The 24341-nt window shown below is 38.8% G+C and overlaps 5 protein-coding genes across 5 annotated transcripts; all 5 read right to left on the bottom strand.

The window, feature by feature from the left end:
• Positions 1-988: 988 nt before the first annotated feature.
• LOC131327476 (uncharacterized) lies at positions 989-1960 on the bottom strand. The gene has a single exon (XM_058360640.1). The coding sequence runs from the start codon at positions 1925-1927 to the stop codon at positions 989-991; it is 939 nt and encodes a 312-aa protein (XP_058216623.1). The 5' UTR covers positions 1928-1960.
• A 4028-nt stretch (positions 1961-5988) lies between these two features.
• Positions 5989-6822, bottom strand: LOC131327475 (uncharacterized). Its single transcript, XM_058360639.1, has one exon. It carries the CDS (start codon positions 6820-6822, stop codon positions 5989-5991), a length of 834 nt encoding a protein of 277 aa, XP_058216622.1.
• Positions 6823-15320: 8498 nt separating this feature from the next.
• LOC131325555 (uncharacterized) lies at positions 15321-16479 on the bottom strand. Its single transcript, XM_058357874.1, has one exon. It carries the CDS (start codon positions 16258-16260, stop codon positions 15445-15447), a length of 816 nt encoding a protein of 271 aa, XP_058213857.1. The 5' UTR covers positions 16261-16479; the 3' UTR covers positions 15321-15444.
• Positions 16480-17776: 1297 nt separating this feature from the next.
• LOC131327474 (uncharacterized) lies at positions 17777-18496 on the bottom strand. The gene has a single exon (XM_058360638.1). It carries the CDS (start codon positions 18494-18496, stop codon positions 17777-17779), a length of 720 nt encoding a protein of 239 aa, XP_058216621.1.
• A 2272-nt stretch (positions 18497-20768) lies between these two features.
• LOC131325554 (uncharacterized) lies at positions 20769-23619 on the bottom strand. The gene has a single exon (XM_058357873.1). The coding sequence runs from the start codon at positions 21852-21854 to the stop codon at positions 20862-20864; it is 993 nt and encodes a 330-aa protein (XP_058213856.1). The 5' UTR covers positions 21855-23619; the 3' UTR covers positions 20769-20861.
• Positions 23620-24341: the final 722 nt, after the last annotated feature.

Here is a 24341-nt window from a genome sequence, read left to right as displayed (position 1 = left end):
TAATGGTCGAGATCCACTTATACAATCCAACGGTACGGTTGGAAACAATTGGGAGCATCATGTTCCAAACAATGGGAGGGAATTTTTTTTAAATTTTCCTTTCTTCTCTTTTTAGGAAAATAAATAAAGGAAAGGAAAGAAAAGAAAGTTTTGAGGAAAGTGTAGAGCAAAATTCACTATGCGTAATTCTTCATTTTGTTATTTTCCTCTCCGTAACCTCTCAAATCAAACTAGAGAAAATAATTTTTGCTTTTCTTTATTTTCTTTTCCATAGGTTCCAAATTCATTCCTTATGCATCCTCAGGTGCATTGACTGAGTCCGCAAACTTTGAGTTTTGTGGCAGCATACTTCGAGATTTGCGGCCACAATTAAGACACCGCTCCACTAAGGTTTTTAATTTTTAAGTACTTATTTTTCTTTTCACGAGATATGTCATTCTCTCACAATACATCACTTTTAACCTAAAAAATAAGTATTTATTTAAATTAGTTAGGAGAACGGGGCCTTAACGGTTTGCGTACGCTAAGTTCCCGGTTTGGTGCTTTCTATGTTTCATGCATCCCGGGACATTCTCAGATGCCTTTGGTTCATGTGATACCATTTCAGCTCATTTGGAGCCAAGATATGTCTTATTACATCACTTGAAAAACAAAAACAAAAAGCAAGGAATACAGAAAATCATTCAAACAAGCACCAAAAGAAAAAAGGGGATTGCACCATCGATATATCTTCCGAGATCAAGACGGTTGTTCGGACCGTAAGACTCCATCCCACTCTTTCAGATGTCATCACATTGACGGCCGCTCATGGAGGGCCTAAACCCCAGACCACAAACGACGAGCGACCAAGGTGTAACAACCTTAATAAACCTAGTGTTACTCTAATTTTCATGTGATGTACAAAGCCAAAAATTTAAGAACATGAAACAAGTAATGTATAAGCCATAAAGTTTGTGCAATCTATATTGATTTGTAAGTGCCGGATAAATTACAAGTATGAACTTTCAGCTCCAGGATTTTCTAGTCTAGTTATTGAGAATGTAAGAATGTTGAGGAGGGAAACTCTGGTTCTAATTAAACGCCTGAGCAAGCGCTCTAGAACTTCTTCCGCATCTTGAATGCTCAACTCCAACTCTCCTAGCTGGTTTTGCACCCTCTCGATGTTCTTGTTGTGGACTGATTTGATTGGCTGATGACCAACGAGCACACGGATCGCAGCATCAATATTCGCAAATTCGCTAACAACTGTTTCTTTTGCTTGACAGGCTGCTCTCTCATGGTGCATGAGTCTGGAAACCAATGACCATCCACTTCTCCTTGATTGCACCTTTCTTCCCGAAGCATAGCACAACAAGGACTCCAATGCACAAAATGTGACAATTTCAACCTCTTTCAACATGCTAAAAATAGCAATAGTTCCATGACTCTTATCTAAGGAAAGACCACGAAGTATATCTTTGTGTTTGATACACTTTAAATCATTTAGTAACTTCAGGATCACCTTCTTCGCCTTCTTTCTAGAGGCTATGTATCCACCAAAGTCACTTGCATCCCTTTTTCTCCGCAGGTTTGAGTGTTGTTCTTTCACGTCTTCCTTTGTCAGTGAGAAGATGTCTTTGGTGGCCACACAAGCATCCAAGAGCCTAAGATATCCGTCCAACACTTCTTCAACTGATTTTTCATTACATTCTTGGCCTAGTCTTTGTTGTGTGTGAGGTAGCCGGAGCAATTCATCAACACAGTCATATACATTTTCCAGGCCGCTTATTGTATTGCTTATTGACAGCAATGAAGAAGTGGTAGCCTCAGAAGAAGCATTAAGTCTACACAAATGGTCATCAAATTGAGGAATGAGTGGACGAGTTCTAGAGGGCAAGCTGACAGAACGGGCATGGTAGGATTTTGATCTCAAAGGAGAGGATGCCATTTTCTTCTTTCTCAAGGGGAATTTGACTTAGGACTGGAAGTCTAGAAGGAACAATGGATCAAAATTTTGTCATGAGTTGTGACCTTTCCCTTGGCATATGCTCAATACATATACCATAGGCTGGAGGAGACAAGGAATGTCACCAACATCAATTATATGTGGGGGGTAAGGGGGATCTGTATGGAAAATGTTGGCGATGATTACGGATTGTCTCCCACCACCTGGTTACAAACTACTAGGCAATGAAATTTTTACTTTGAAACTCATAGCAGGTCCCTTACATAAACACTATGTTTTTATATTGTTCCCTTCGTGTTCCCTGAAATAGTACTTGAGTATTTTCTTTACTTTTATTGTTTCACTGATGGAGTCAATGCCACTCTTGCATTACATTACTTAGCAACCATGCTTAGGTAGGCCTGTGAATTTTGGTTAAAGTCATTGATGCCTGTGCTGCAGAATTGGCCATGATAAGCAGTTTAAGCAATAGTAATGTGCTCTTGACGCCCTATTTCTTGCACTGTTGCCACTCGTGCATTGCTGGTATTGCGAATTATGCAATAGGAAAGAAATTTGGTAGTAGTTTGGAACTTTGGGTGGGAGACAATCCACAAAACATGGCCATGATAAGTAGTTAGATCCAAATCACAAACCTGGTGGTGGGGAGACAATCTATAAACATTTCCAGAATTAAAATTTACTTTCCAATTCAATCATGTTATATTTCTCTGATAATTAAAGATATGAGATTCCTAATGTCTCCTCCAGCCAACGTCCTATATAATTGAGCATATGCCAAGGGAAGAGTCGCATCTCTCAAGATTGATCAATTGTTCAATCCATTGCTAAGCCATAGTCCAAACTAGAAAGAACAAAAATGTCTTCCTCTCCTTTGAGATCGAAATCATACCATGCCGATCTGTTAGCTTGCCTTCTAGATCCCCTCCCATCATTCCTCATTTCAGTGAGCATTTGTGCAGACTATGTGCTTCAGAAGCTACCTCCTCATCATTGCCCTCGATATCAAATAGATTAAGCAGCCTTGAAAATTTGTATGACTGTCGATGATTTACTGCTATTACCACAAACCCAACAAAGATTAGCAAGAGAATCGAATGAGAAATGGGTTGGAGAAGCCTTAAATGGATATCTCAGGCTCTTGGATGCTTGTGCAGCCACTAAAGACATCTTCTCACAGATGAAGGAAGATGTGAAAGAACAACTCACAGTTCTATGAAGGAAAAGGGATGCAAATGACTTTGGTGGGTACTTAGCCTCTAGAAAGAAGGCAAAGAAGGTGATCGAGAAGTTAATGAAGGATTTGAAGAGTATCGAAAACAAAGACACACTTAATGTTCCAGCCTTGGACAAAGACCATGAAACTGTTGCCACCTTTAGCATGTTGAAAGAGGTTGAAGATGTCACTGTTTCCGCACTGGAGTCCTTGTTGTGCTACACTTTGGGAACGAATATGCAATCAAGGAGAAGTGGGTGGTCTTCGGTTTCCAAACTGATCCACCACAAGAGAGCAACGTGTCCAGCGAAGGAGACAGTCATCAGTGAGTTTGAGAAGGTAGATGCTGCAGTGCACACACCCATCAATATCAAGACGGTGCAAAACCAACTAGGAGAGTTGGAGTTGAGCATAGAAGTTGTGGGAGAAGTTCTAGAGCACTTGCTTAGGCGTTTTATTAGAACTAGAGTTTCACTCCTCAACATTCTCAACAACTAGCCTAGAAAATCATGGAGCCAATGCATTCTAATTGAGTGTAAATGAGGAATAGGCTTGTAATTTTTCTTCCAAATATAAATCAATATACTTTGCACAAAATTTTTAGCTTATACACCACTTCTTCCTATTCTCAAACTATTTGTTCATTGATCACTTGAAGATTAGAGTAACACCATGTTCAATATGCTGTAGTTCTCGAATTCTAAAAATTATGGTGAAGTAAAAAAAAACTATTTAGCTAGAGGGGAAACAATAATATTGAATTATCTAAAGGGTGTCTTTGTAAAAATTGAAAAACTTTGAGCTTAGAAATTTGAATGATCACAGATAAAGCTTTTTTACGTTCCAATTTTCTCAAAATAGAAGAAATAATGTGTTAAAAGTTAACTCCACATGAAGATTAATTGTAATAGTATACTTTTAAGTTCTCAAGATTCTAATTTTGTGATGGGGATGATTATAGACTGCCCAAAAGATTATATGATTGGCGCGGTAGTTTCTGAGCTGACATCGTCATAGCTGAGACAGCATTTGATCCCAGTCATGCCACTCGCGCATTTCATTATATCGGAGTCATGCTCAGTTAGGCCTGTAAATTTTGGTTAAAATTTGGTGCTGAGCTGGGTAGCTGTTGGGAGGGAAACATTGCTGTCATAGCCATGATAGCATTTCATCCTAATAACGACCGTGTTTTCATAAATCTTCCATGATCAACCTGAGATAAATGTAGGCTATATATGTAGAAAGAAAAAAAAATTAATGGTACTGGTCTTTCTTCATTTCAGAGTAATATGCCAGAGTGTGCTGCATGAAAAGTAAAATAGTCCTGAATCTTGATATGTGCTTAGATAGGCCATTGATTATGAGGAAAAATAAATGGTGATGATTTAGGACAGTGTGGGAAGGAGAAATTGCATAAACTCATGAGCTGAGACCTCGATTGGAACCATATTTTGATCATAAACTCACTCTTTCTTCAATCTACCGATCATTTGTGCGCATTAAAATATCTTAATTGGTCCATTTAATTGTTTGATTGTAGTCACTATCACAAACATACAGAATCTCCGTAAATATTAAAGACAAAGCCTACTATCCTGCATAAAAGTTCACAAGCATGATAACATTTTGCACGCTTATACGATTGTGGTAATAATGCTCACATGAGTGTTGCAGGAGACGCTTTGTCACCATTTTTCATAATGCTCGAAAATGGTGCCATGCCTAGTGAGTATAACATGAACCAAATCTGAGTGTCCCGTAAGAAAGACAGCGGATACAATTTTTCCAATTTCAGAGCATCCGATATTCTAATTTCTTGCGACTCTTAATTACAATTCTATGCAAAATCATTACCCTTGAGACAATTGGAATCCTGGCAGCTTGGGCATCATTAAATAACATGATTCCTCGTGTGTCCTGAGTATGTTATGAATAATAACGATTACTCTAATAAAAATCTGAATGGTTTTTCCAAGAAACCAGCTAGATGCAATTAAAGTTATGGAATAATGGAAGTGAGTCTGATTAGATTGAATAAGACTGCCCTCGAAACAGAATGACAGCCAGCGCCTTAAGGAAAATGGAACCAAAAAAATGTTTCCATTTCTTTCCTTAAGTTCCAAAAGCCATCTTCTCTGTTTCCCCTTCATGGTGCCATGCATGAAAGTTAGTAAGTAATTGACAGATTTCGCACGGATACACGATTGTGGTGGTAATAATGCTCACATGATTGTTGCACGAGACGCTTTGCCTACAGTTTTCATAATTCTTGAAAATGGTGCCATGCCTAATTAGTATATTGTGAACCAAGTCTGAGTGTCATGCAAACAAAAAGGCAACCAGTACACTTACTGAATTTTAAAGTATCCGATGCTAAATTCCCATGTGTGAGTCTTCATTTCAACTCTTTGCTAAATCATTATCCTTGAGACAATCGGAATCCTGACAGCTTGGGGATCACTAAGTAAGACGACTCCTCGTGTGTCCAAATTATACTATGAATAATGATTACTCTAATAAAAATTCCGAATGGTTAATTTTCATCAACAATTCTTAAAGTTCATCATTCAACATGTGAAGGCCCATTACCCGGTCCATGACTTCTATAATTCTTTTTGAATCTCATGGGTATTGCTAGCAGTCGTGAACATAGAGCTTGATTTCAACTTCAACTGATAAATGAATAGCCGGACAAAGGGGAAAAAAGGCGATGAATAAGCAAGAATTTTGCTCAAAGTATAATGATTTATAACTGGAGGGAAAATTACAGGTATACTGTCTCATACTACATATGAACATCAAAATTTCTGCTCCAAGATTTTCTTGGCTAGTGGTTGAGAATGTTGAGGAGGGAAACTCTCGTTTTGATTAACCTCCTGAACAAGCATTCTAGTCCTTCTTCCATATCTTGTATCCTCAATTCTATTACTCCTAACTGATTTTGTACAATCTCCAGGTCTATTACACCATCAGTCTTGATTGTCTTGTGGCTGTTGAGTGAGCGCAATGCAGCATCAAAGTTCTCAAATGCCTTGGTGTTTGTTTCATCCTCTTTGGATGCAACGCTCGTCCTGCGCACCAATTTTGAAACTAAAGAAAATCCACTCACCCTTGATTCAACCTTTGTCCCCGCAATATGAGACAACAAAGACTCAAACACCCCAATCACGGCTGCTTCAACCTGATTTAACAACCTAAGGATCTCGAAAATACCATGGCTTTTGTCGGAAGCTATTTCGATAGTCTTGCTTTTGATGCTCTTCAACTCCTTTAGAGACTTTTGGATCTCCTTCTTTGCCTTCTTTCTAGAAGTTAAGTACCCAGCAAAGCCATATGTATCTCTTCTTCTCCTGAAGATGGAAAGAAGGTTTTGTACATCTTGCTTTGTTTGGGTGGACACATCTTTAGCAGCAGCACAAATATCCAAGAGCCTGAGGTACTTTTCCAAAACCTCTTCAACATAGGTCTCCTCTTGTTGTTGGGAAAAGGCTTGTTGAGTGTGTGGCAATAGAAGCAAATCGTCCAAACGGTCAAACATATTTTGAAGTCCGTCAAGATTCAAATGCTCATCGATATGAGGAATAAGCGGGTGAAGTATAGAGGGCAAGCTGACAGAACGAGCGTGGTAGTTCGATTTTGATCTCAAAGGAGAAGAATCCATTTCTCTCTCCAATCGGGAAAAAGGAAAATGAGAAATGGATATGGAATGTGAAATGTGGACTGTCAAAACTTCTTGTAGTTCTTTCCATGTTCTTAGGCTCAATATATAAGGGGAAGAAGGAGACAAGGAATCCCATACAGACAACAAAGTGATTTTGATTTGGATCCATCGCCTCTTATGTAGATGTTCACTCCATGTCCCCCACCAAATATACAGCGATTGTGCACGCAATATTTTACAAGGGTTGGTTCAAGAAAATGCAATGCACAACCGGTATTGATACCGGCTGTCTCCTCTGGCATGAAAGTGTCTGCACAATCTACTCTCTTCTGCTTTCCTTCACCAATATCCCGTGCATCTTTTTTTTATGTTCTCTAATTGTTTCCAGAGGTTATGTGTATGTAATAATGAAAGATCTGGACTTGAAATACCAATTTAGTTTCCTTATTTATTAGCATCATTGAGAAGCTCAGATTCATAAATGACACCAAGAAACACAAGGACTAACACTTTTGTATTGTTTTTAGACAGTCTGATCCTGCGTTTCTCCCCTGCGATACACTGTATTTTACATTAGATCATCATCAACCTTGAGACAATAGGAATCTTGCCAGCTTTCACAATCATGTAATCATGCTCCACGTGCAGCGTAACTTACTCAAATTTCTCAAAAATTATCTTTGTGTCATAAACCAAAGATCGTGATGCACTTATAAGAACACAGGGCGAAAAGCTAATTGCTGTCACCATATGGAATGAAATAAAGCTTATGAGTGGTCAAAAAAACCTCAATAGAGAGTGCTTCCAAATTTGAACTACAAACTTCGTCTTACAGACTCCGCCGCCATATCTTTTCTGTTCTTTTTCTTTTTCTGTGCTCATCTCATAAACTTCCTCACTTTGATTCTCCTGTGTATCTATGTAGGGAATTTAAATCTTTTATTGACTCGAAAACACAAAGTATAACGAGTTAAACGGTAATTAGCTAGGCAAGATAGTGTCAAAGATAGGAAGGCATATCTCAAGCTTATAAGCCAAAGAACTTCAGTCAATGAGGCAAAATAGCTAGCAGGTGATTATTGATGTGAAGCCAACAAGATCCACGTGGCTGTACACTGTTTAACGGATGGACCGCGTCTGATTAGCATACATTAGCCTGCCCTCAACAAAAAAAAAAAAACAAATTTTTAATTCTTGAATGGTATCAGATCTGAAACTACCATTTGGATCACAATTTTTTCCTATCCCCGCTTGTACATTGCATTAAATAAGAATCATGCTGAGTAGGCTTGTGATCGAGTGTTGGTTAAAATAAATGGTTCTGAGCGGCAGAAGGTGGATACATGAGTTCGAGTAGGCCTGTTTCTATTTGTTTCTCTCTTTCAAGTTGCAGATGATGGCGGCATCATTTTTCAGCTACTTGGTGGATACATGAGTTCGAGTGGGCCTGTTTTCGTACATGATATTTAATAGCTCTATAGATCAATCAGCCGGAAACTCTTTCTTCTTGGTTGCCTGTCTGAAGTCGGGGCATTATATGAAGAGTGCACCCGAAGCAACATTCCTTGGTGAGAGGATATTTAAAACTTCGTTTACTATAAACTTCGAAGACTATGGCTAATATTCAGGAGTCACAAACTTTTGCTTGATCGATTCTCGAACAATAACCAGATACTTCAAACTATATGGTAAAAGAATTTTACATATGCAACCCCAACTAGGAACGTAGCTCCGGGTGTGATCTTCATGTAATGACCTAAGTTTAGAAAGGCAAGTTAAATGTTTTGTACTAAAACAAGCCTACTCAAATACAAGTATCCACCTAGCAGCTGAAAAATGATGTCTAAACAACTATAGCTCTAAACAACTTTGAAACTTGGGTATGGCGGTCGTCCGGACTCATCTGGCCCTCGATCTGTCCTTGTGGCTCATCCGCCCCTCAATCCATCCTTGTAACAAAGCCTACCATTAGCAATCTTTATTATTGATTAGTTCTTTTGTGTCACCTGCATTTTAACTAACACTTATATACAGGGGCATGTCCCAACTCACTCAGCCCTTTATTACTACAACCACTCGTTTCATTCAATGTGAAATAAAAACTATGCACATAAGAATCAATGTATCACCTTGATACAATTTTTGGCAAATTCAAGGATAAAACATAGTCGTGACACATGATGAAAGACATTGGCTGCATATGTAACAAAAAAGTTTTCATTAACCGGAATGCAAATTGATGCGTGCTAAATTATGAATGAATAATTTTTCGTGCAAGAAAGCAAGGGCTAAAACCGAAATTTACAATACCGAATTGTAAATTTACATAACCTATTGCAGAATTTGTATTCAAGTACGAGCCACTTCTTTCTCTTGCTTTCACTCACTATTCTCTCTCTTCTTTTGAACACCGAAACTTCGAGTACCTCTTCAATACACTGAGGACTTGTCTGTATTTCTGTTTAGTTCCCAAAGTGATATGCTTGTATCTTCTCTTCCTTTTCGATTTTTCAGTGCTATTGTATTTAATATTTACAAAACCAAACCTAGCCTTTTAAGTTCCAATTATGAGTGACGCAGTGGTTCGATGGTTTTGGATTCTTGTGTTTACAGCGGGTTTTAATGGAGAAGATATGAAGGGTGCAATTTTTAGCCCTTAAAACATTATTATGGTTGGGCTCCTACTGGTCCTTCATAACATTGCCATACTTCACGATCAAACAAAGTGTCCGCATCCATGAGAAGCTAACAGTCGAATTAATTCCCGTGCGGACACTTCTCATTTGATCTTGAAGTAGAAACGATATAGAGGACCACAAGGAGCCCTACCATTATAACATTATAAAGGCTAAAAATTACACCCTTCATCTTCTCCATTAAAATCCTATGTAAACACAGGAACCCAAAATCATTGAACCATTGCGTCACTCATAATTGGAACTTAAGTAAAAAGCTAGGTTTGGTTTTGTACATATTAAAAACAAGAGCTCTAAAAAATAGAAAAGGAAAAGGATATACAAACATATCACTTTCGAAAAATAAAGAGAAATACAGAGACGTCCTCAGTGTATTGAAGAGGAACACGAAAATTCAATATTCGGAAGAAGAGAGAGAATAGTGAGCAAGAGAAAGAAGTAGCTCATACTTGAATACAAATTAATTCTGCAATAGGTTATAATGTTATATGTTCCATTATGCAAGAAAGCATTCATTTACAATAGAGAAGAATGATCATACCTGATTGGGTTGTTGTAAACAAAGAAGGGGAAAGCGGCAGGATTCAGCAGTTTTTTTTTTTTTCCCTGTAACTTAGGTATCCAGGTTAATTTACTACTTACTTGCGGGGATCTCAATTAAAGCCAAAGCAAAACTCTATCTGCACAGTCAATTTGGAGTGGGAGTGATTTTATCCTTCTACTCCGTAAGAAGGAAAACGATTTGAAGCTTTTTTTGGAAATTCCTCTCTGATCAAAAGAGGAGAAGGTTAGGTTATGGTGTCAACGACTAAGTTAAGGAACTCTTTTTTTTTCATTTGCTAAGTGACTAATTTAAGGAACTGCATATGAGAGGAGTAATAGTGCTCTTCTTTTTATAGGCATTAGTGTAAGTTAGTTACAGATTGCATCTTATGGAAAAATATAAGGAGCTAGACCTAGTCTCTGTACCATTCTAATTTTATCGGATGTTATCGAAAGGACAGCTAGACCTAGTCTCACCAGGTATTTTGAACTAATCCCACATTCTCTGATGTGATCGTCAATTATCATTAAGTTATAATTCATAGAAAAGGGGGAAGACTACAATACACACCCCTTATTTGGGTGTGTATCATATGCACCCTCCAAAATATTATGAATTATAGAGAAAATGTTACGAATCATATTGCTAAAAAGTTACGAATCGTATAAAGGTTACGAGATACACCAAAATGTTATGAATCATAATGAAAATGTTACGAATCGTATTGCTAAAAAGTTATGAATTCTAAAACAAAAGTTACGAAACACTCTAAAATGTTACGAATAAATCATAAAATAGGTGCATATGGTACACCATTTTAAGAGGTTTGTATGGTAGACTTTCCCCATAGAAAATGCTCTCTGTTCCCCCACCCTCATGTTTATTTGCGTGATTCACAGTGCAGGACCAATAGTTAAATCCGTCCGTGCATTGCATCAAATAAGAATCATGCTGAGTATAGGCTTGTGAGTGTTGGTTAAAATAAATGGTTCGGAGCGGCAGAAGGTGGATACATGAGTTCAAGTAGGCCTGTTTCAATTTGTTTCTCTCTGTCAATTTGCAGATGATCAGCGGCATCGTTTTCAGCTACTTGGTGGATACATGAGGTCGAGTAGGCCTGTTTTCATACATGATATTTAATAGATCAATCAGCCAGAAATTTTTCGTACATGAGTTCTATTTTTTTTTTTGAAAATGTCAAATTCATTTCGAGTGATGCAACAGGCACCGACCCCGTCAGTACCGAAATCATAGGGTCGGCAGCGCCGGGTCGTCTCCGGCCACCGGACGGCCGATCGGAGCCGTCTAAAATTTCTATAAAAAAAAAAACGAGGGGGCCCACGAGAGAATCAACGGCATCCGAGGTGTATAAAGTGCTTGATCCGAGCACCCTTTTTTCGTGTATATATGTATATTCCGCGAATATACATATATACACGAAAAAAGGGTGCTCGGATCAAGCACCTTACACACCTCGGATGCCGTTGATTCCCGCGTGGGCCCCCTCGTTTTTTTTTTTTTAGAATTTTTGGACGGCTCGGATCGGCCGTCCGGTGGCCGGAGACGGCCCGGCGCGGCCGTCCCTACGATTTCGGTACCGACGAGGTCGGTACCAATATCATTTCTGATTCATTTCAAAGCCCGAAGGCAACACAAATTCCATCAAATGATATAAGAATGAACCAAAACTACCAAGACGTCGATACAGGCACCCCCTGCATAAGCAGGACCGACGAAACGCCTAGATTAGAAACCAATCTAAGTCCAGGTAGTAGAGAAATCCGAACGGACCCCAGCTCAAACCCAAGAAAGCACATATGAAATCTGGACGAACACCGAAACCTCTAGTTGCAGCCAAATCACGCGACCAAACTGCCGGCACAATCTAGACACGCAACGAAACCCAAACGCTGATGAAGACTCCGGCCAAGCAACCCAAACGATGCTAAACCTAAAATTATTAACCCACCACCAACACCCACTGGACCTAGAAAAACTACACCAGTATAAGCCGGACTGTAAACCAGCCGGAAAACCACCGGGCCAAACAGCCCGGAAAAGGAAAAAAAGCAACAGAAAAAAATCGTAACTACCAGCCTCACCTTTATTAGCCATACCGACGCCCGCCGCTTGTCGGACTACCACACGCCACACCTATCCATCTCTAAGTTGCACCAGATTCGCCGAGCAAAACGGACGGAACCCCGTCACAAGTGCCGAACCACCGGAGAAGACACAGAGACCGGAATCGAAGGAACGAGAGGGGAAAACGGGGAAGAAACAACGGTAGGAAGGTCAGGAAGGTGGGAGAAGAGGGGGAGGAGCGGGGGGGAGGTGGAGGACCCCTCCCCCAGAATTTGTAAATTCATAACCTATTGCAGAATTTGTATTCAAGTACAAGCTACTTCTTTCTCTTGCTTTCACTCGCTATTCTCTCTCTTCTTTCAAACACCGAAACTTCGAGTACCTCTTCAATACACCGAGGACTTGTCTGTATTTTTGTTTAGTTCCCAAAGTGATATGTTTGTATCTTCTCTTCCTTTTCGATTTTTCAGTGCTATTGTATTTAATATGTACAAAACCAAACCTAGCCTTTTAATTTCCAATTATGAGTGATGCAGTGGTTCGATGGTTTTGAATTCATGTGTTTACAGCGGGTTTTAATGGAGAAGATATGAAGGGTGCAATCTTTAGCCCTTATAACATTATAATGATAGGACTGCTGGTGGTCCTTCATATCGTTGTTATACTTCACAATCAAACAAAGTGTCCGCATCCATGAGAAGCAAACAGTCGAATAAATTCCCGTGCGGGCACTTCTTGTTTGATCATGAAGTAGAAACGATATAGAGGACCACAAGGAGCCCTACCATTATAACATTATAAAGGCTAAAAATTACACCCTTCATCTTCTCCATTAAAATCCCTCTGTAAACACAGGAACCCAAAATCATCGAACCACTGCGTCACTCATAATTGGAACTTAAGTAAAAAGCTAGGTTTGGTTTTGTACATATTTAAAACAAGAGCTCTAAAAAATAGAAAAGGAAGAGGATATACAAACATATCACTTTCGAAAAATAAACAGAAATACAGAGAAGTCCTCAGTGTATTAAAGAGGAACACGAAATTTCAATATTCAGCAAGAGAAAGAAGTAGCTCATACTTGAATACAAATTAATTCTGCAATAGGTTATATGTTCCATTCTGCAAGAAAGCATTCATTTATAATAGAGAAGAATGATCATACCTGATTGGGTGGTTGTAAACAAAGAAGGGGAAAGCGTCAGGATTCAGCAGTTTTTTTTTTTTTTAACTCAGGTATCCGGGTCAGTTCATGCGCACCATGACTAATCTTAGGGTATCAATCACACTGCTTACTTGCGGGGATCTCAATTAAAGTCAGAGCAGAACTCTATGTACACTCTTAGTTTGGAGTGGGAGTGATTTTATCCTTCTACTCCGTAAGAAGGAAAACGATTTGAAGCTTTTTTGGAAATTCCTCTCTGATCAAAAGAGGAGAAGGTTAGGTTATGGTGTCAAAAACTAAATCAAGGAACTTTTTCTTTTCTTTTGCTAAGTGACTAATTTAGGGAACTATATATGAGAGGAGTAATATTGCTCTTCTTTATATAGGCATTAGTGTAAGTTAGTTAGTTACAGATTGCATCTTATGGAGAAATATAAGGAGCTAGACCTAGTCTCTGTACCATTCCAATTTTATCGGATGTTCCCGAAAGGACAGCTAGACCTAGTCTCACCGGGTATTTTGAACTAATCCCACATTCTCTAATGTGTAAGTTAGTTAGTTAGGTACAGATTGCATCATATGGAGAAATATAAGGAGCTAGACCTAGTCTATGTACCATTCTAATTTTATCGGATGTTCCCGAAAGGACAGCTAGACCTAGTCTCACTAGGCATTTTGAACTAATCCCACACATTTTCTGATGTGTAAGTTAGTTACAGATTGCATCATTGGAGAAATATAAGGAGCTAGACCTAGTCTCTAGTCTCTGTACCATTCCAATTTTATCAAATGATCCCGAAAGGACAACTAGACCTAGTCTCACTAGGTATTTTGATCCCACATTCTACTTTGGGATTACTCTTTTTAGGAGACAACCTATTATCAAATAAGAGAATTTGGTGTTAACTTGTTGGGTTAAATAACGTCTTGAAGCAGCCATTTGCAGAATTCTAGACGTTTACAATGTTGAGAAAATTGGCCAAAAACCAACTAACACATAATGCAAAGACTAATCTAAGAACAGCAAAAACAAGAATGGAGCAATACAACGGAAAGAGTGGTAGTTTGAGAACCAGAGGTCGTGAGTCCGAATACGAGCACCAGCAATTCCAACAGAGTTGAATATTACTTTTATAGTTTGGTTGCTTTCAGTGATGAAACCAATTTCATCGTGTTACATTAGGCGACAAAAAAATTTCGTCACCAACAACTACCATAGACTTTTTTCGTCACATGATTGTTCTAAATTTCCGTTTTAGTCTTAATTACAATGTTTGCTAAATCATTTCCGTTGAGGCCATTGGAATCCGGACAGCTCGGGAATCATTCAATAACTTGACTCCTCAGCTCGTGTGTCAAAAATATATATTGAATAATGATTAATCAAAAGCCTGAACAGTTTTTCTGAGAAGCCAGCAAGATCCAGATGCATTTCTCCCACGTCTACAGATGCTGGGGTGAGAGTGAGACTGATTAACCAGCAAACTACCGTTTCCTAGTCAATCGCTTGTTCGTTTTGGAATTTTGGATTTGGATTTTGGATAATGAGTGGAGAGAGAAATGAGGGGAAAAAATTTATTGGAGACCGTGAGCAAAGAGAAAAGTTTGAGTCTAGAGTCGCAAAACGAACAAGCTTATATGATCAGAAACTACCGTGCCAATTCGCGTAATTATTGGGCAGTCTATAGCCATCCCCTTTACAGAATTTGAATATCGACATCTTTGATATCATTCACTTACTAAATCTTCCCTTGGACTCAGTCATACATAATTCTTGCTGTATGTTGAGAAAACTGGAGAGCAAAAAAGCTTTAACCGGGGGCAATTCGAATTTCTAACCTCCATGTTTGTCGACATCTGATTCACCATCCAACTTATGTCAATGCCTGTTTCCTCTTCGTGTACTGCTGTTTCAATCTCATTGGTATTACTAGTATTTGCAAACTTAGTGCTTACTTTCATCTTCAGCTGATTAATGGATAAATTTCAAGATCACAGGAAAAAAAGGTTATTTGTAGGCAATAATTTTGCTCAAAGTATATTCACTAACAGCTAGGACAAATCACAGGTGTACTGTCTCATTTACAATACTACATATGAACATCAAAATTTCTGCTCCAAGATTTTCTTGGCTAGTGGATGAGAATGTTGAGGAGGGAAACTCTAGATTTAATTAACCGCCTAAACAAGCATTCTAGTCCTTCTTCCATGTCTTGAATGCTCAATTCCAATTTTCCCAACTGATTTTGCACACCATCAGTCTCGCTTGTCTTGTGGCTGTTGAGTGAGTGCAATGAAGCATCAAATTTCTCAAATGCCTTGGTGTTTGTTTCTTCCTCTCGGGATGCAACTTTCTTACGATTCATCAGTTTGGAAACCAAGGAAAATCCAATCATCCTTGATTCCATCTTTGTCCCCGCAATATAGGACAATAAAGACTCAAACACCTCAATCGTGGCTGCTTCAACCTCATTTAACAAGCTTACAATCTCCGAAATTCCATGGCTTTGGTCGAAAGCTATAACAGCAGACTTGCTTTTGATACTCTTCAAATCCTTCAGAGACTTTTGGATCACCTTCTTTGCCTTCTTTCTAGAAGTCAAGTATGCTGCAAAGTCATTTGTATCCCTTCTTCTCCGCAATATGGAAAGAAGGCTTTGCACATCTTGCTTTGTTTGTGTGGACACATCTTTAGCAGCAGCACAAATATCCAAGAGCCTGAGATACTTTTCCAAAACCTCTTCGACCCATGTCTTGTGTCGTCGTTGGGAGAAGGCTTGTTGGGTGTGTGGCAATAGAAGCAAATCATCCAAACGGTCAAACATATTTTGAAGTCCGTTAAGCTTCAAATTCTCATCGATTTGAGGAATGAGTGGGTGAAGTCTAGAGGGCAAGCTGATAGAACGAAAGTGGTAGTTGGATTTTGATCTCAAAGGAGAAGAATCCATTTCTCTTTCCAATTGGGAATAAGGAAAACTAGAAATGGATATCAAATGTGAAATGTCAAAACTTCTTGTGGACTTGTGGTTCCTTCCATCTTCTTAGGCTCAATATATAAGAGGAAGAAGGAGACAAGGAATCTCATCTCTCTTTAACCATCACCTGGCAGCAACATGATTTTGGTTTTTTTCTATATCCTCTTGCGGCGATGTTCACGTTAATGTCCCCCACCAAATAGGATACTAAAATGGTTGTGCAATGCAATATTTTACAAAGGTTGGTTCAAAAAAAATGCAATGCACAAGGGTATTGATACCAGATGTCTCCTCTGGAATGAAAGTGTCAGCGCCATCCACTCTCTTCCGCTTTCCATTCATCAATGTACATTCGTGCATACGATCCAAGCATATTTTTTATGTCCCCTTACTGTTTCCAGAGGCAATGTGTATGTAATAATGACAGATCTAGACTTGAATACTAATTTAGTTTCCATATTTATTAGCATCATTGAGAAGTTGAGCATCACAAATGGCACCAAGAAACACAAGGACTGTTAGTATTAGATAAACCAAATCTGAGTGTCCCCAAGACCCAAACATAGAACCAGCCAGTACACATTTTATTGTTTTTAAACCGTCTGAGATTCTGCATTCCCCATGTGGTACGCTTTTTTTTTGTTAGATCTCCATCAACCTTGGGACAATAGGAATCTTGCCAGTTTTCACAGTCATGTAATCATGCTCCCGTGTGAGTCTTAGTTACAGTTTTTTCAATGAAATTATCTTTGAGACAATTGGAATCCTGACAGCATGTGAATCATTAATAACCTGATTCCTCGTGTGTTATTACTCTATCATGCATTATGATTACAATAATCAACATTCTGAATGGTTTTCCGAGAAGCCAGCAAGATCCACATGGATTTCTCCCACGTCTACAATTAATGGAGCGAGTCTGATTAGCATAGATAATACTGTCCTCGAAACAAAAAGACGGCCAGCACACTACTAGTTCTTAATCGGTATCGGATCAGAAACTACCGCGCCAATCATATGATATTTTTGTCAGTCTATAATCATCCCCATTGCAAAATTAGAATTTCGAGATCTTAAAGTCATTCTATTACGATCAAGCTTCATTTGGACTCAACAACACATTTCTTCTTCTATTTTGAGAAATTTGAAAGTAAAAAAGCTTTATCTGTAATGATTCAAATTTCTAGACTCAAACTTTGACAGGGACACCCATGAGATCATTCAATATGATTATTTCCCTCTAGCTAAAGAGTTTTTATTTTCACTTCACCATTACTTTTGGAATTTAAGAAATAGAGCATATGGAACATGGTGTTACTCTAATCTTCAACTGATCAGTGAACAAATAGTCTGAGAAAAGGACAGAAGTGATGTATAAGCCAAAAATTTCGTGCTAAGTATATATTCATTTATAATTGGAAGACAAATTACAAGTCTATTTCTCATCTACATATCAAGTATGAGTGCATTGGCTCCATGATTTCCTAGGCTAGTTGTTGAGAATGTTGAGGAGGGAAACCCTCGTTCTAATTAAACGCCTAAGCAAGCGCTCTAGAACTTCCTCCACAACTTGGATGCTCAACTCCAACTCTCCTAGTTGGTTTTGCACTGTCGCAATACTGATGGGTGAGTGCACTGCAGCATCTAATTTCTCAAACTCACTGATGAATGTCTCCTTCGCTTGACACGTTGCTCTCTTGTGGTGGATCAGTTTGGAAACCAAAGACCACCCACTTCTTGATTGCACATTCATTCCCAAAGTGTGGCACAACAAGGACTCCAGTGCGGAAACAGTGACAGCTTCAACCTCGTTCAGCATCCTAAAAGTGGCAATAGATTCATGGTCTTTGTCCAATGACGGAACATTGAGTGTGTCTTTGTTTTCGATTCTCTTCAAATCCTTGAGTAACTTCTGGATCACCTTCTTCGCCTTCTTTCTAGAGGCTAAGTACCCACCAATGTCACTTGCATCCCTTTTCCTTCGTAGAATTGAGAGTTGTTCTTTCACATCTTCCTTTGTTTGTGAGAAGATGTCTTTAGTGGCTGCACAAGCATCCAAGAGCCTGAGATATCCATCTAAGGCTTCTCCAACCCATTTCTCATTCGATTCTCTTGCTAATCTTTGTTGGGTTTGCGGTAATAGTAGCAAATCATCAACACAGTCATACAAATTTTCAAGGCCACTTAATCTATTCGATATCGAGGGCATTGATGGGGAGGTGGCTTCAGAAGTACTTAGTCTGCACAAATGCTCGCTGAATTGAGGAATGAGTGGATGGGATCTAGAAGGCAAGCTAACAGATCGGGCATGGTAGGATTTCGATCTCAAAGGAGAGGAAGACATTTTTGTTCTTTCTAGTTTGGAATATTGGCTTAGCACTGAATTGAACAATTGATCAATCTTGTGAGATGTGACTCTTCCCTTGGCATATTGTCAATTATATAGGACATTGGCTGGTGGAGACATTAGGAATCTCATGATTGTATTAAATCTAAATGATAATCTTGGAGATGTTTATAGATTGTCTCCCCAACACCAGGTTTGTGATTTGGATCTAACTGCTTATCATGGCCATGTTTTGTGGGTTGTCTCCCAACCAAAAAGTTCCAAACTACTACCCAATTTTTTCTTTTCTATTGCATTTTTCGCAATACCAGCAATGCACGAGTGGCAAAATTGCAAGAAATAGGGTGTCAACATAACTCGTGCACAGCAATAAAACCAGAATTATGCTAAGGTAGGCCTGTGAGTTTAATCAAAATAAGAGTTGCTGAGCTGTAGAACTTGCGGGAGGGAAACATGGCACAAACATAGCTGAGATTAGCATATGATCCTAATCAGACTGTCAGGTATGGGTTAGAAATCTAACTTTGCTACAATACAGCTAGTAATCCAGATAGTAAACTGGTTCGTGTGGTACACAAAAGATTATTGTGGATCCATATGGAAAATCTTGGCGATCTTTACAGAATGTCTCCTAACCACCGGATTCCAAACTACTACCCAACAATTTTCTACTTCAAAATTCATAACAGATTTCAGCATAAATTCATAACGTTTTTCTACCCAACGTTTTTCTATTTTTCCTGTTTCACAATGCAGGACCGGGAGGCAAAGTGACTCGTGCATTGCATCCATCAGGATCACGCTGAGGTAGGCCTGTGAGTTTTGGTTAAACTGATTGATCCTGAGCTGTAGAAGTGGTGGGAGGGAAACATTGCCTGTCATAGCCAAGATAGCATTCGATCCTAATCACGGTCATGTAATCATAAAACTTTTAACACATGTAAGCGGCAGACCCTTTTTCGTAGCTCCTTTTTTTTTTCTTTGATGGGATATTCATAGTTGTTTTAGTTGATAACATCTTGTACTTTGGAAGGTCCGCCTTCCTTGTCTTTCTATAATGCCTGTTCGTCAATAAAATTTCACATTAATAAAAACCAAAACAATTCAGCATAGATAGTGATTAGATCCCGATCACACTAAAATATCTTAAACTGTTTGGCTGTAGTCCTTATCATAAACAGACTGAATCACTTAAAATGATTATCAAGACAATGCCTTATTCCCCTCTTTTTTCCCTCATGCTGCCATGCACGAAAGTTAATAAGCAATAAACAGATTTTCCTAATGCTTGAAAATGGTGCAATCCCTTGTTAGCATAACATGAACCAAATCTGAGTGTACCCAAAGAAAAAGACAGCTAGCAACTTATTCAAATTTTAAAGAATCCGAGATTCTCTAAATTTCCGTGTGAGTCTTAATTACAGTTTTTTCAATGTAATTATTCTTGAGACAATTGGAATCTTGACAGCATGTGAATCATTAATAACCTGATTCCTCATGTGTCATTAGGATATTATGCATTATGTTTACTATAATCAACATTCGGAATTGTTTTCTGAGAAGTCAGCAAGATCCTCATGGATTTCTCCCACGTCTACAAATGATGGAGCGAGTCTGATTAGCATAGATAATACTGTCCTCGAAACAGAAAGACAGCAAGCATATTACTATTTCTTAATAGGTATCAGATCAGGAACTACCGTGCCAATCATATAATATTTTTGTCAGTCTATATTCATCCCCCTCGCAAAATTAGAATTTCGAGATCTTAAAATCATTCCATTGTGATCAATTTTCATTTGGACTCAACAACACATTTCTTCTTCTATTTTGAGAAGTTGGAAAGTAAAAAAGTAAAAAAGCTTCGTCTGTAATGATTCAAATTTCTAAACTCAAAGTTTTTCAACTTTGACAGGGACACCCTTGAGATCATTCAATATGATTGTTTCCCTCTAGCTAAAGAGTTTTTATATTGACTTCACCATTACTTTTGGAATTGAAGAACTACAGCATATGGAACATGGTGTCACTCACTTACAAAAAAAAGCATGGTGTTACTCTAATCTTCAACTGATCAGTGAACAAATAGTCGGAGAAAAGGAAAGAAGTGATGTATAAGTCAAAAATTTCGTGCCAAGTATATTGATTTATAATTGGAGGACAAAAAACAAGTCTATTTCTCATCTACATATCAAGTATGAGCGCATTGGCTCCACGTTTTCCTAGGCTAGTTGTTGAGAATGTTGAGGAAGGAAACCCTTGTTCTAATTAAACGCCTAAGCAAGCGCTCTAGAACTTCCTCCACTACTTGGATGCTCAACTCCAACTCTCCTAGTTGGTTTTGCATCGTCTCAAAATTGATGGGAGAGTGCACTGCAGCATCTAGTTTCTCAAACTCACTGATGAATGTCTCCTTAGCTTGACAAGTTGCTCTCTGGTGGTGGATCAGTTTGGAAACCAAAGACCACCCACTTCTCCTTGATTGCACATTCGTTCCCAAAGTGTAGCACAACAAGGACTCCAGTGCGGAAACAGTGACAGCTTCAACCTCTTTCAACATGCTAAAAGTTGCAACAGATTCATGATCTTTGTCCAAGGCCGGAACATTGAGTGTGTCTTTGTTTTCAATACTCTTCAAATCCTTCAGTAACTTCTGGATCACCTTCTTCGCCTTCTTTCTAGAGGCCAAGTACCCACCAATGTCACTTGCATCTCGTTTTCTTCGTAGAACTGAGAGTTGATCTTTCACATCGTCCTTTGTTTGTAAGAAGATGTCTTTAGTGGCTGCACAAGCATCCAAGAGCCTGAGATATCCATCTAAGGCTTCTCCAGCCCATTTCTCATTCGATTCTCTTGCTAATCTTTGTTGGGTTTGTGGTAATAGCAGCAAATCATCGACACAGTCATACAAATTTTCAAGGCCGCTTAATCTATTTGATATCGAGGGCAATGATGAGGAGGTGGCTTCAGAAGTACTTAGTCTACACAAATGCTCGCTGAATTGAGGAATGAGAGGATGGGATCTAGAAGGCAAGCTAACAGATCGGGCATGGTAGGATTTCGATCTCAAAGGAGAGGAAGACATTTTTGTTCTTTCAAGTTTGGAATATAGGCTTAGCACTGGATTGAACAATTGATCAATCTTGTGAGATGTGACTCTTCCCTTGGCATAAGCTCCATTATATAAGACATTGGCTGGAGGAGACATTAAGAATCTCATATATTAAATTATCAGTGAAATGTAACATGATTGTATTAAAATCTAAATGCTAATCTTGTGAGATGTTCATAGATTGTCTCCTCACCACCAGGTTTGTGATTTGGATCTAACTGCTTATCATGGCCATGTTTTGTGGGTTGTCTCCCCACCAAAAAGTTTCAAACTACTACCCAATTTTCTTTTCTATTGCATATTTCGCAATACCAGCAATGCACGAGTGGAAAATTTGCAAGAAATAGGGCATCAACGCAACTCGTGCACAGCAATAAAATCAGAATTATGGCAAGGTAGGCCTAAGTTTAATCAAAATAAGAGTTGCCGAGCTGTAGAACTTGTGGGAGGGAAACATGGCACAAACATAGCTGAGATTAGCATATGATCCTAATCAGACTGTCAGGTATAGGTTAAAAATCTAAGTTAGCTAGAATACAGCTAGTAATCCAGATAAGTAAACTGGTTCGTGTGGTACTCAAAAGGTTATTGTGGATCCATATGGAAAATCTTGGGTATGTTTACGGAATGTCTCATAACCACCAGGTTCCAAACTACTACCCAACGTTTTTCTACTTCAAAATTCACAACAGATTTCAGCATAAACGCTATCTGTTTATATTGCTTCCTTCATGTTCCCTAAATAGAATGCTATCTATTTACTATCTGATTTTCTTTTCTATTGCATATTTCGCAATACCAGCAATGCACGAGAGGCAACAATGCAAGAAATCGGGTGTCAATGCAACTCGTGCACTGCAATAAAATCAAGAATCGTCCTAAGGTAGGCCTGTGAGTTTTAATCCAAATAAGAGTTGCCGAGCTGTAGAACTTGTGGGAGAGAAACATGGCACAAACATAGCTGAGATTAGCATGTGATTCAAATCAGAATCATACTGTCAGGTACAGGTTAGAAATCCAACTTAGCTACAACACAGCAACTAATCCAGATAAGGAAACTGGTTCGGGTGGCCGCGGACACAAGATTATTGCGGAGAAAAAATGGAATCGAGCAATGAGGTAGTTTTTTCTTTTTTTGATCTCACATGGATCATGGATAGTATCAAGACACTCGGTAATTAACACTTGCTGCCAACCACCATACACATCTGTGGCAAAAAAATCCTCAAGAAGTGGGTAAATGAGTCACTGGGAGAATTCTCAGGCTCTCAAGTCTCAATACCCGAACAAGATCATCTCATCAGACGATCTCTCATGCGATTCCTCATGTGGCACAAAGTGGGACCCATCATTGTTCCATTTGACAAGGGCCGACTTTGGGCATAAGCTGCATCCCCCAATTTTCACGTATATTTAGGGGCCCTATGTGTCCTTGACTCCTTGTATTATGTATATACCCGCGGATCGGTTCTGTGCGGATCGGTCCGGTTCCCAATCCGATCAAGATTGCCGTTTTCTCCATCCGCCAATTGTCCGTGAGTATATTTGGATGGATCGGTTCGGTTGCGGATTGGTCGGTTTGGGCTGATTGAGCAGATTATATACTAGTAAACTATTATTTGAGCGGTTCGGTTCAATTTGGAACCAATCCGCTTGTCGCGGATTATCGTTTTGTTCATCCGCAAACCATCCGTGAGTGTGTTCAGTTGAATCGGTCTGGTTGTGGATTAGTTGGTTTGGGCGGTTTGAGCAGATTGAACCATCCGCTGGGCAGCCCAAGTATATAGATATAAAATTAGTAGAAATATGACAGACCCCGATTTTAATTGACGTATATTACAAGGCTCAAAAAATAATGGTAAAAGATGTAATTTTTGAAGTTTGTGGTTAGATTTTGTAATATAAATAGGCGGCGGCTATTCACAACACTTTATTTCTCCATTAGCCCGTTAAAATTTTCCAACTAATTACAACATGACCCCCAATGCGAAATGACCTACTTGCACTTATACCTATACATGAAATGACCTACATGCCCTTATGACCGAAACCCCTAAATTATCTTCCTTCCCTTCCCAAAACCCCTAAATTATCTTCCTCCCCTTCCCCCTGCAATTCTTCAGTACGTTTGAAAAGAAGAAGAAAAACCTGCCCTTATTACTCATATCTTCAACCACTACCCTAATTTCTCTCTCCATTCATTACCCAAAAACCAAACTCAAAAATTTTTAAAACATCATCCAAACGAAGCATTAATATAAGTATAAAAAAAAAAAGATTCATCTAAAGTTGATTGTAAGATAGCATAATCGCGAAATAACATGGAACAACCATTGGCTAGGCGCATTTCTAGTGTTAAGGATCCCATCAATCAAACTTCTCCAATTTCGGGCTCATAACCAAGAAAAATGCTTCAGAAGTTGAGCCATTTTCTAGTACAGATACTGATTCTCTACTTCTTTTAGCAATGGCTTATTTACTGGAAGCTACTACCTTTGGGATACAAGCTGGAAAATCCACCACTTGCAGCAATGCTCTCTTGAAAGACAATGGCCCAAAAAAAGTCATTTTAGATTCTTTTATTGTCCCTGTAGA

The sequence above is a fragment of the Rhododendron vialii genome, chromosome 5a, assembly GCF_030253575.1.
Source record: "Rhododendron vialii isolate Sample 1 chromosome 5a, ASM3025357v1".
Taxonomy (NCBI): domain Eukaryota; kingdom Viridiplantae; phylum Streptophyta; class Magnoliopsida; order Ericales; family Ericaceae; genus Rhododendron; species Rhododendron vialii.
Note: the sequence above shows the minus strand (reverse complement) of the source record. Positions and strands in the feature narration are given on the sequence as shown.

What these genes read in the sequence shown, in the direction of transcription:
- LOC131327476 (XM_058360640.1), bottom strand. Translation starts at nt 1,927, where the DNA reads ATGGCATCCTCTCCTTTGAGATCAAAATCCTACCATGCCCGTTCTGTC.
- LOC131327475 (XM_058360639.1), bottom strand. Translation starts at nt 6,822, where the DNA reads ATGGATTCTTCTCCTTTGAGATCAAAATCGAACTACCACGCTCGTTCT.
- LOC131325555 (XM_058357874.1), bottom strand. Translation starts at nt 16,260, where the DNA reads ATGGATTCTTCTCCTTTGAGATCAAAATCCAACTACCACTTTCGTTCT.
- LOC131327474 (XM_058360638.1), bottom strand. Translation starts at nt 18,496, where the DNA reads ATGCCCTCGATATCGAATAGATTAAGTGGCCTTGAAAATTTGTATGAC.
- LOC131325554 (XM_058357873.1), bottom strand. Translation starts at nt 21,854, where the DNA reads ATGAGATTCTTAATGTCTCCTCCAGCCAATGTCTTATATAATGGAGCT.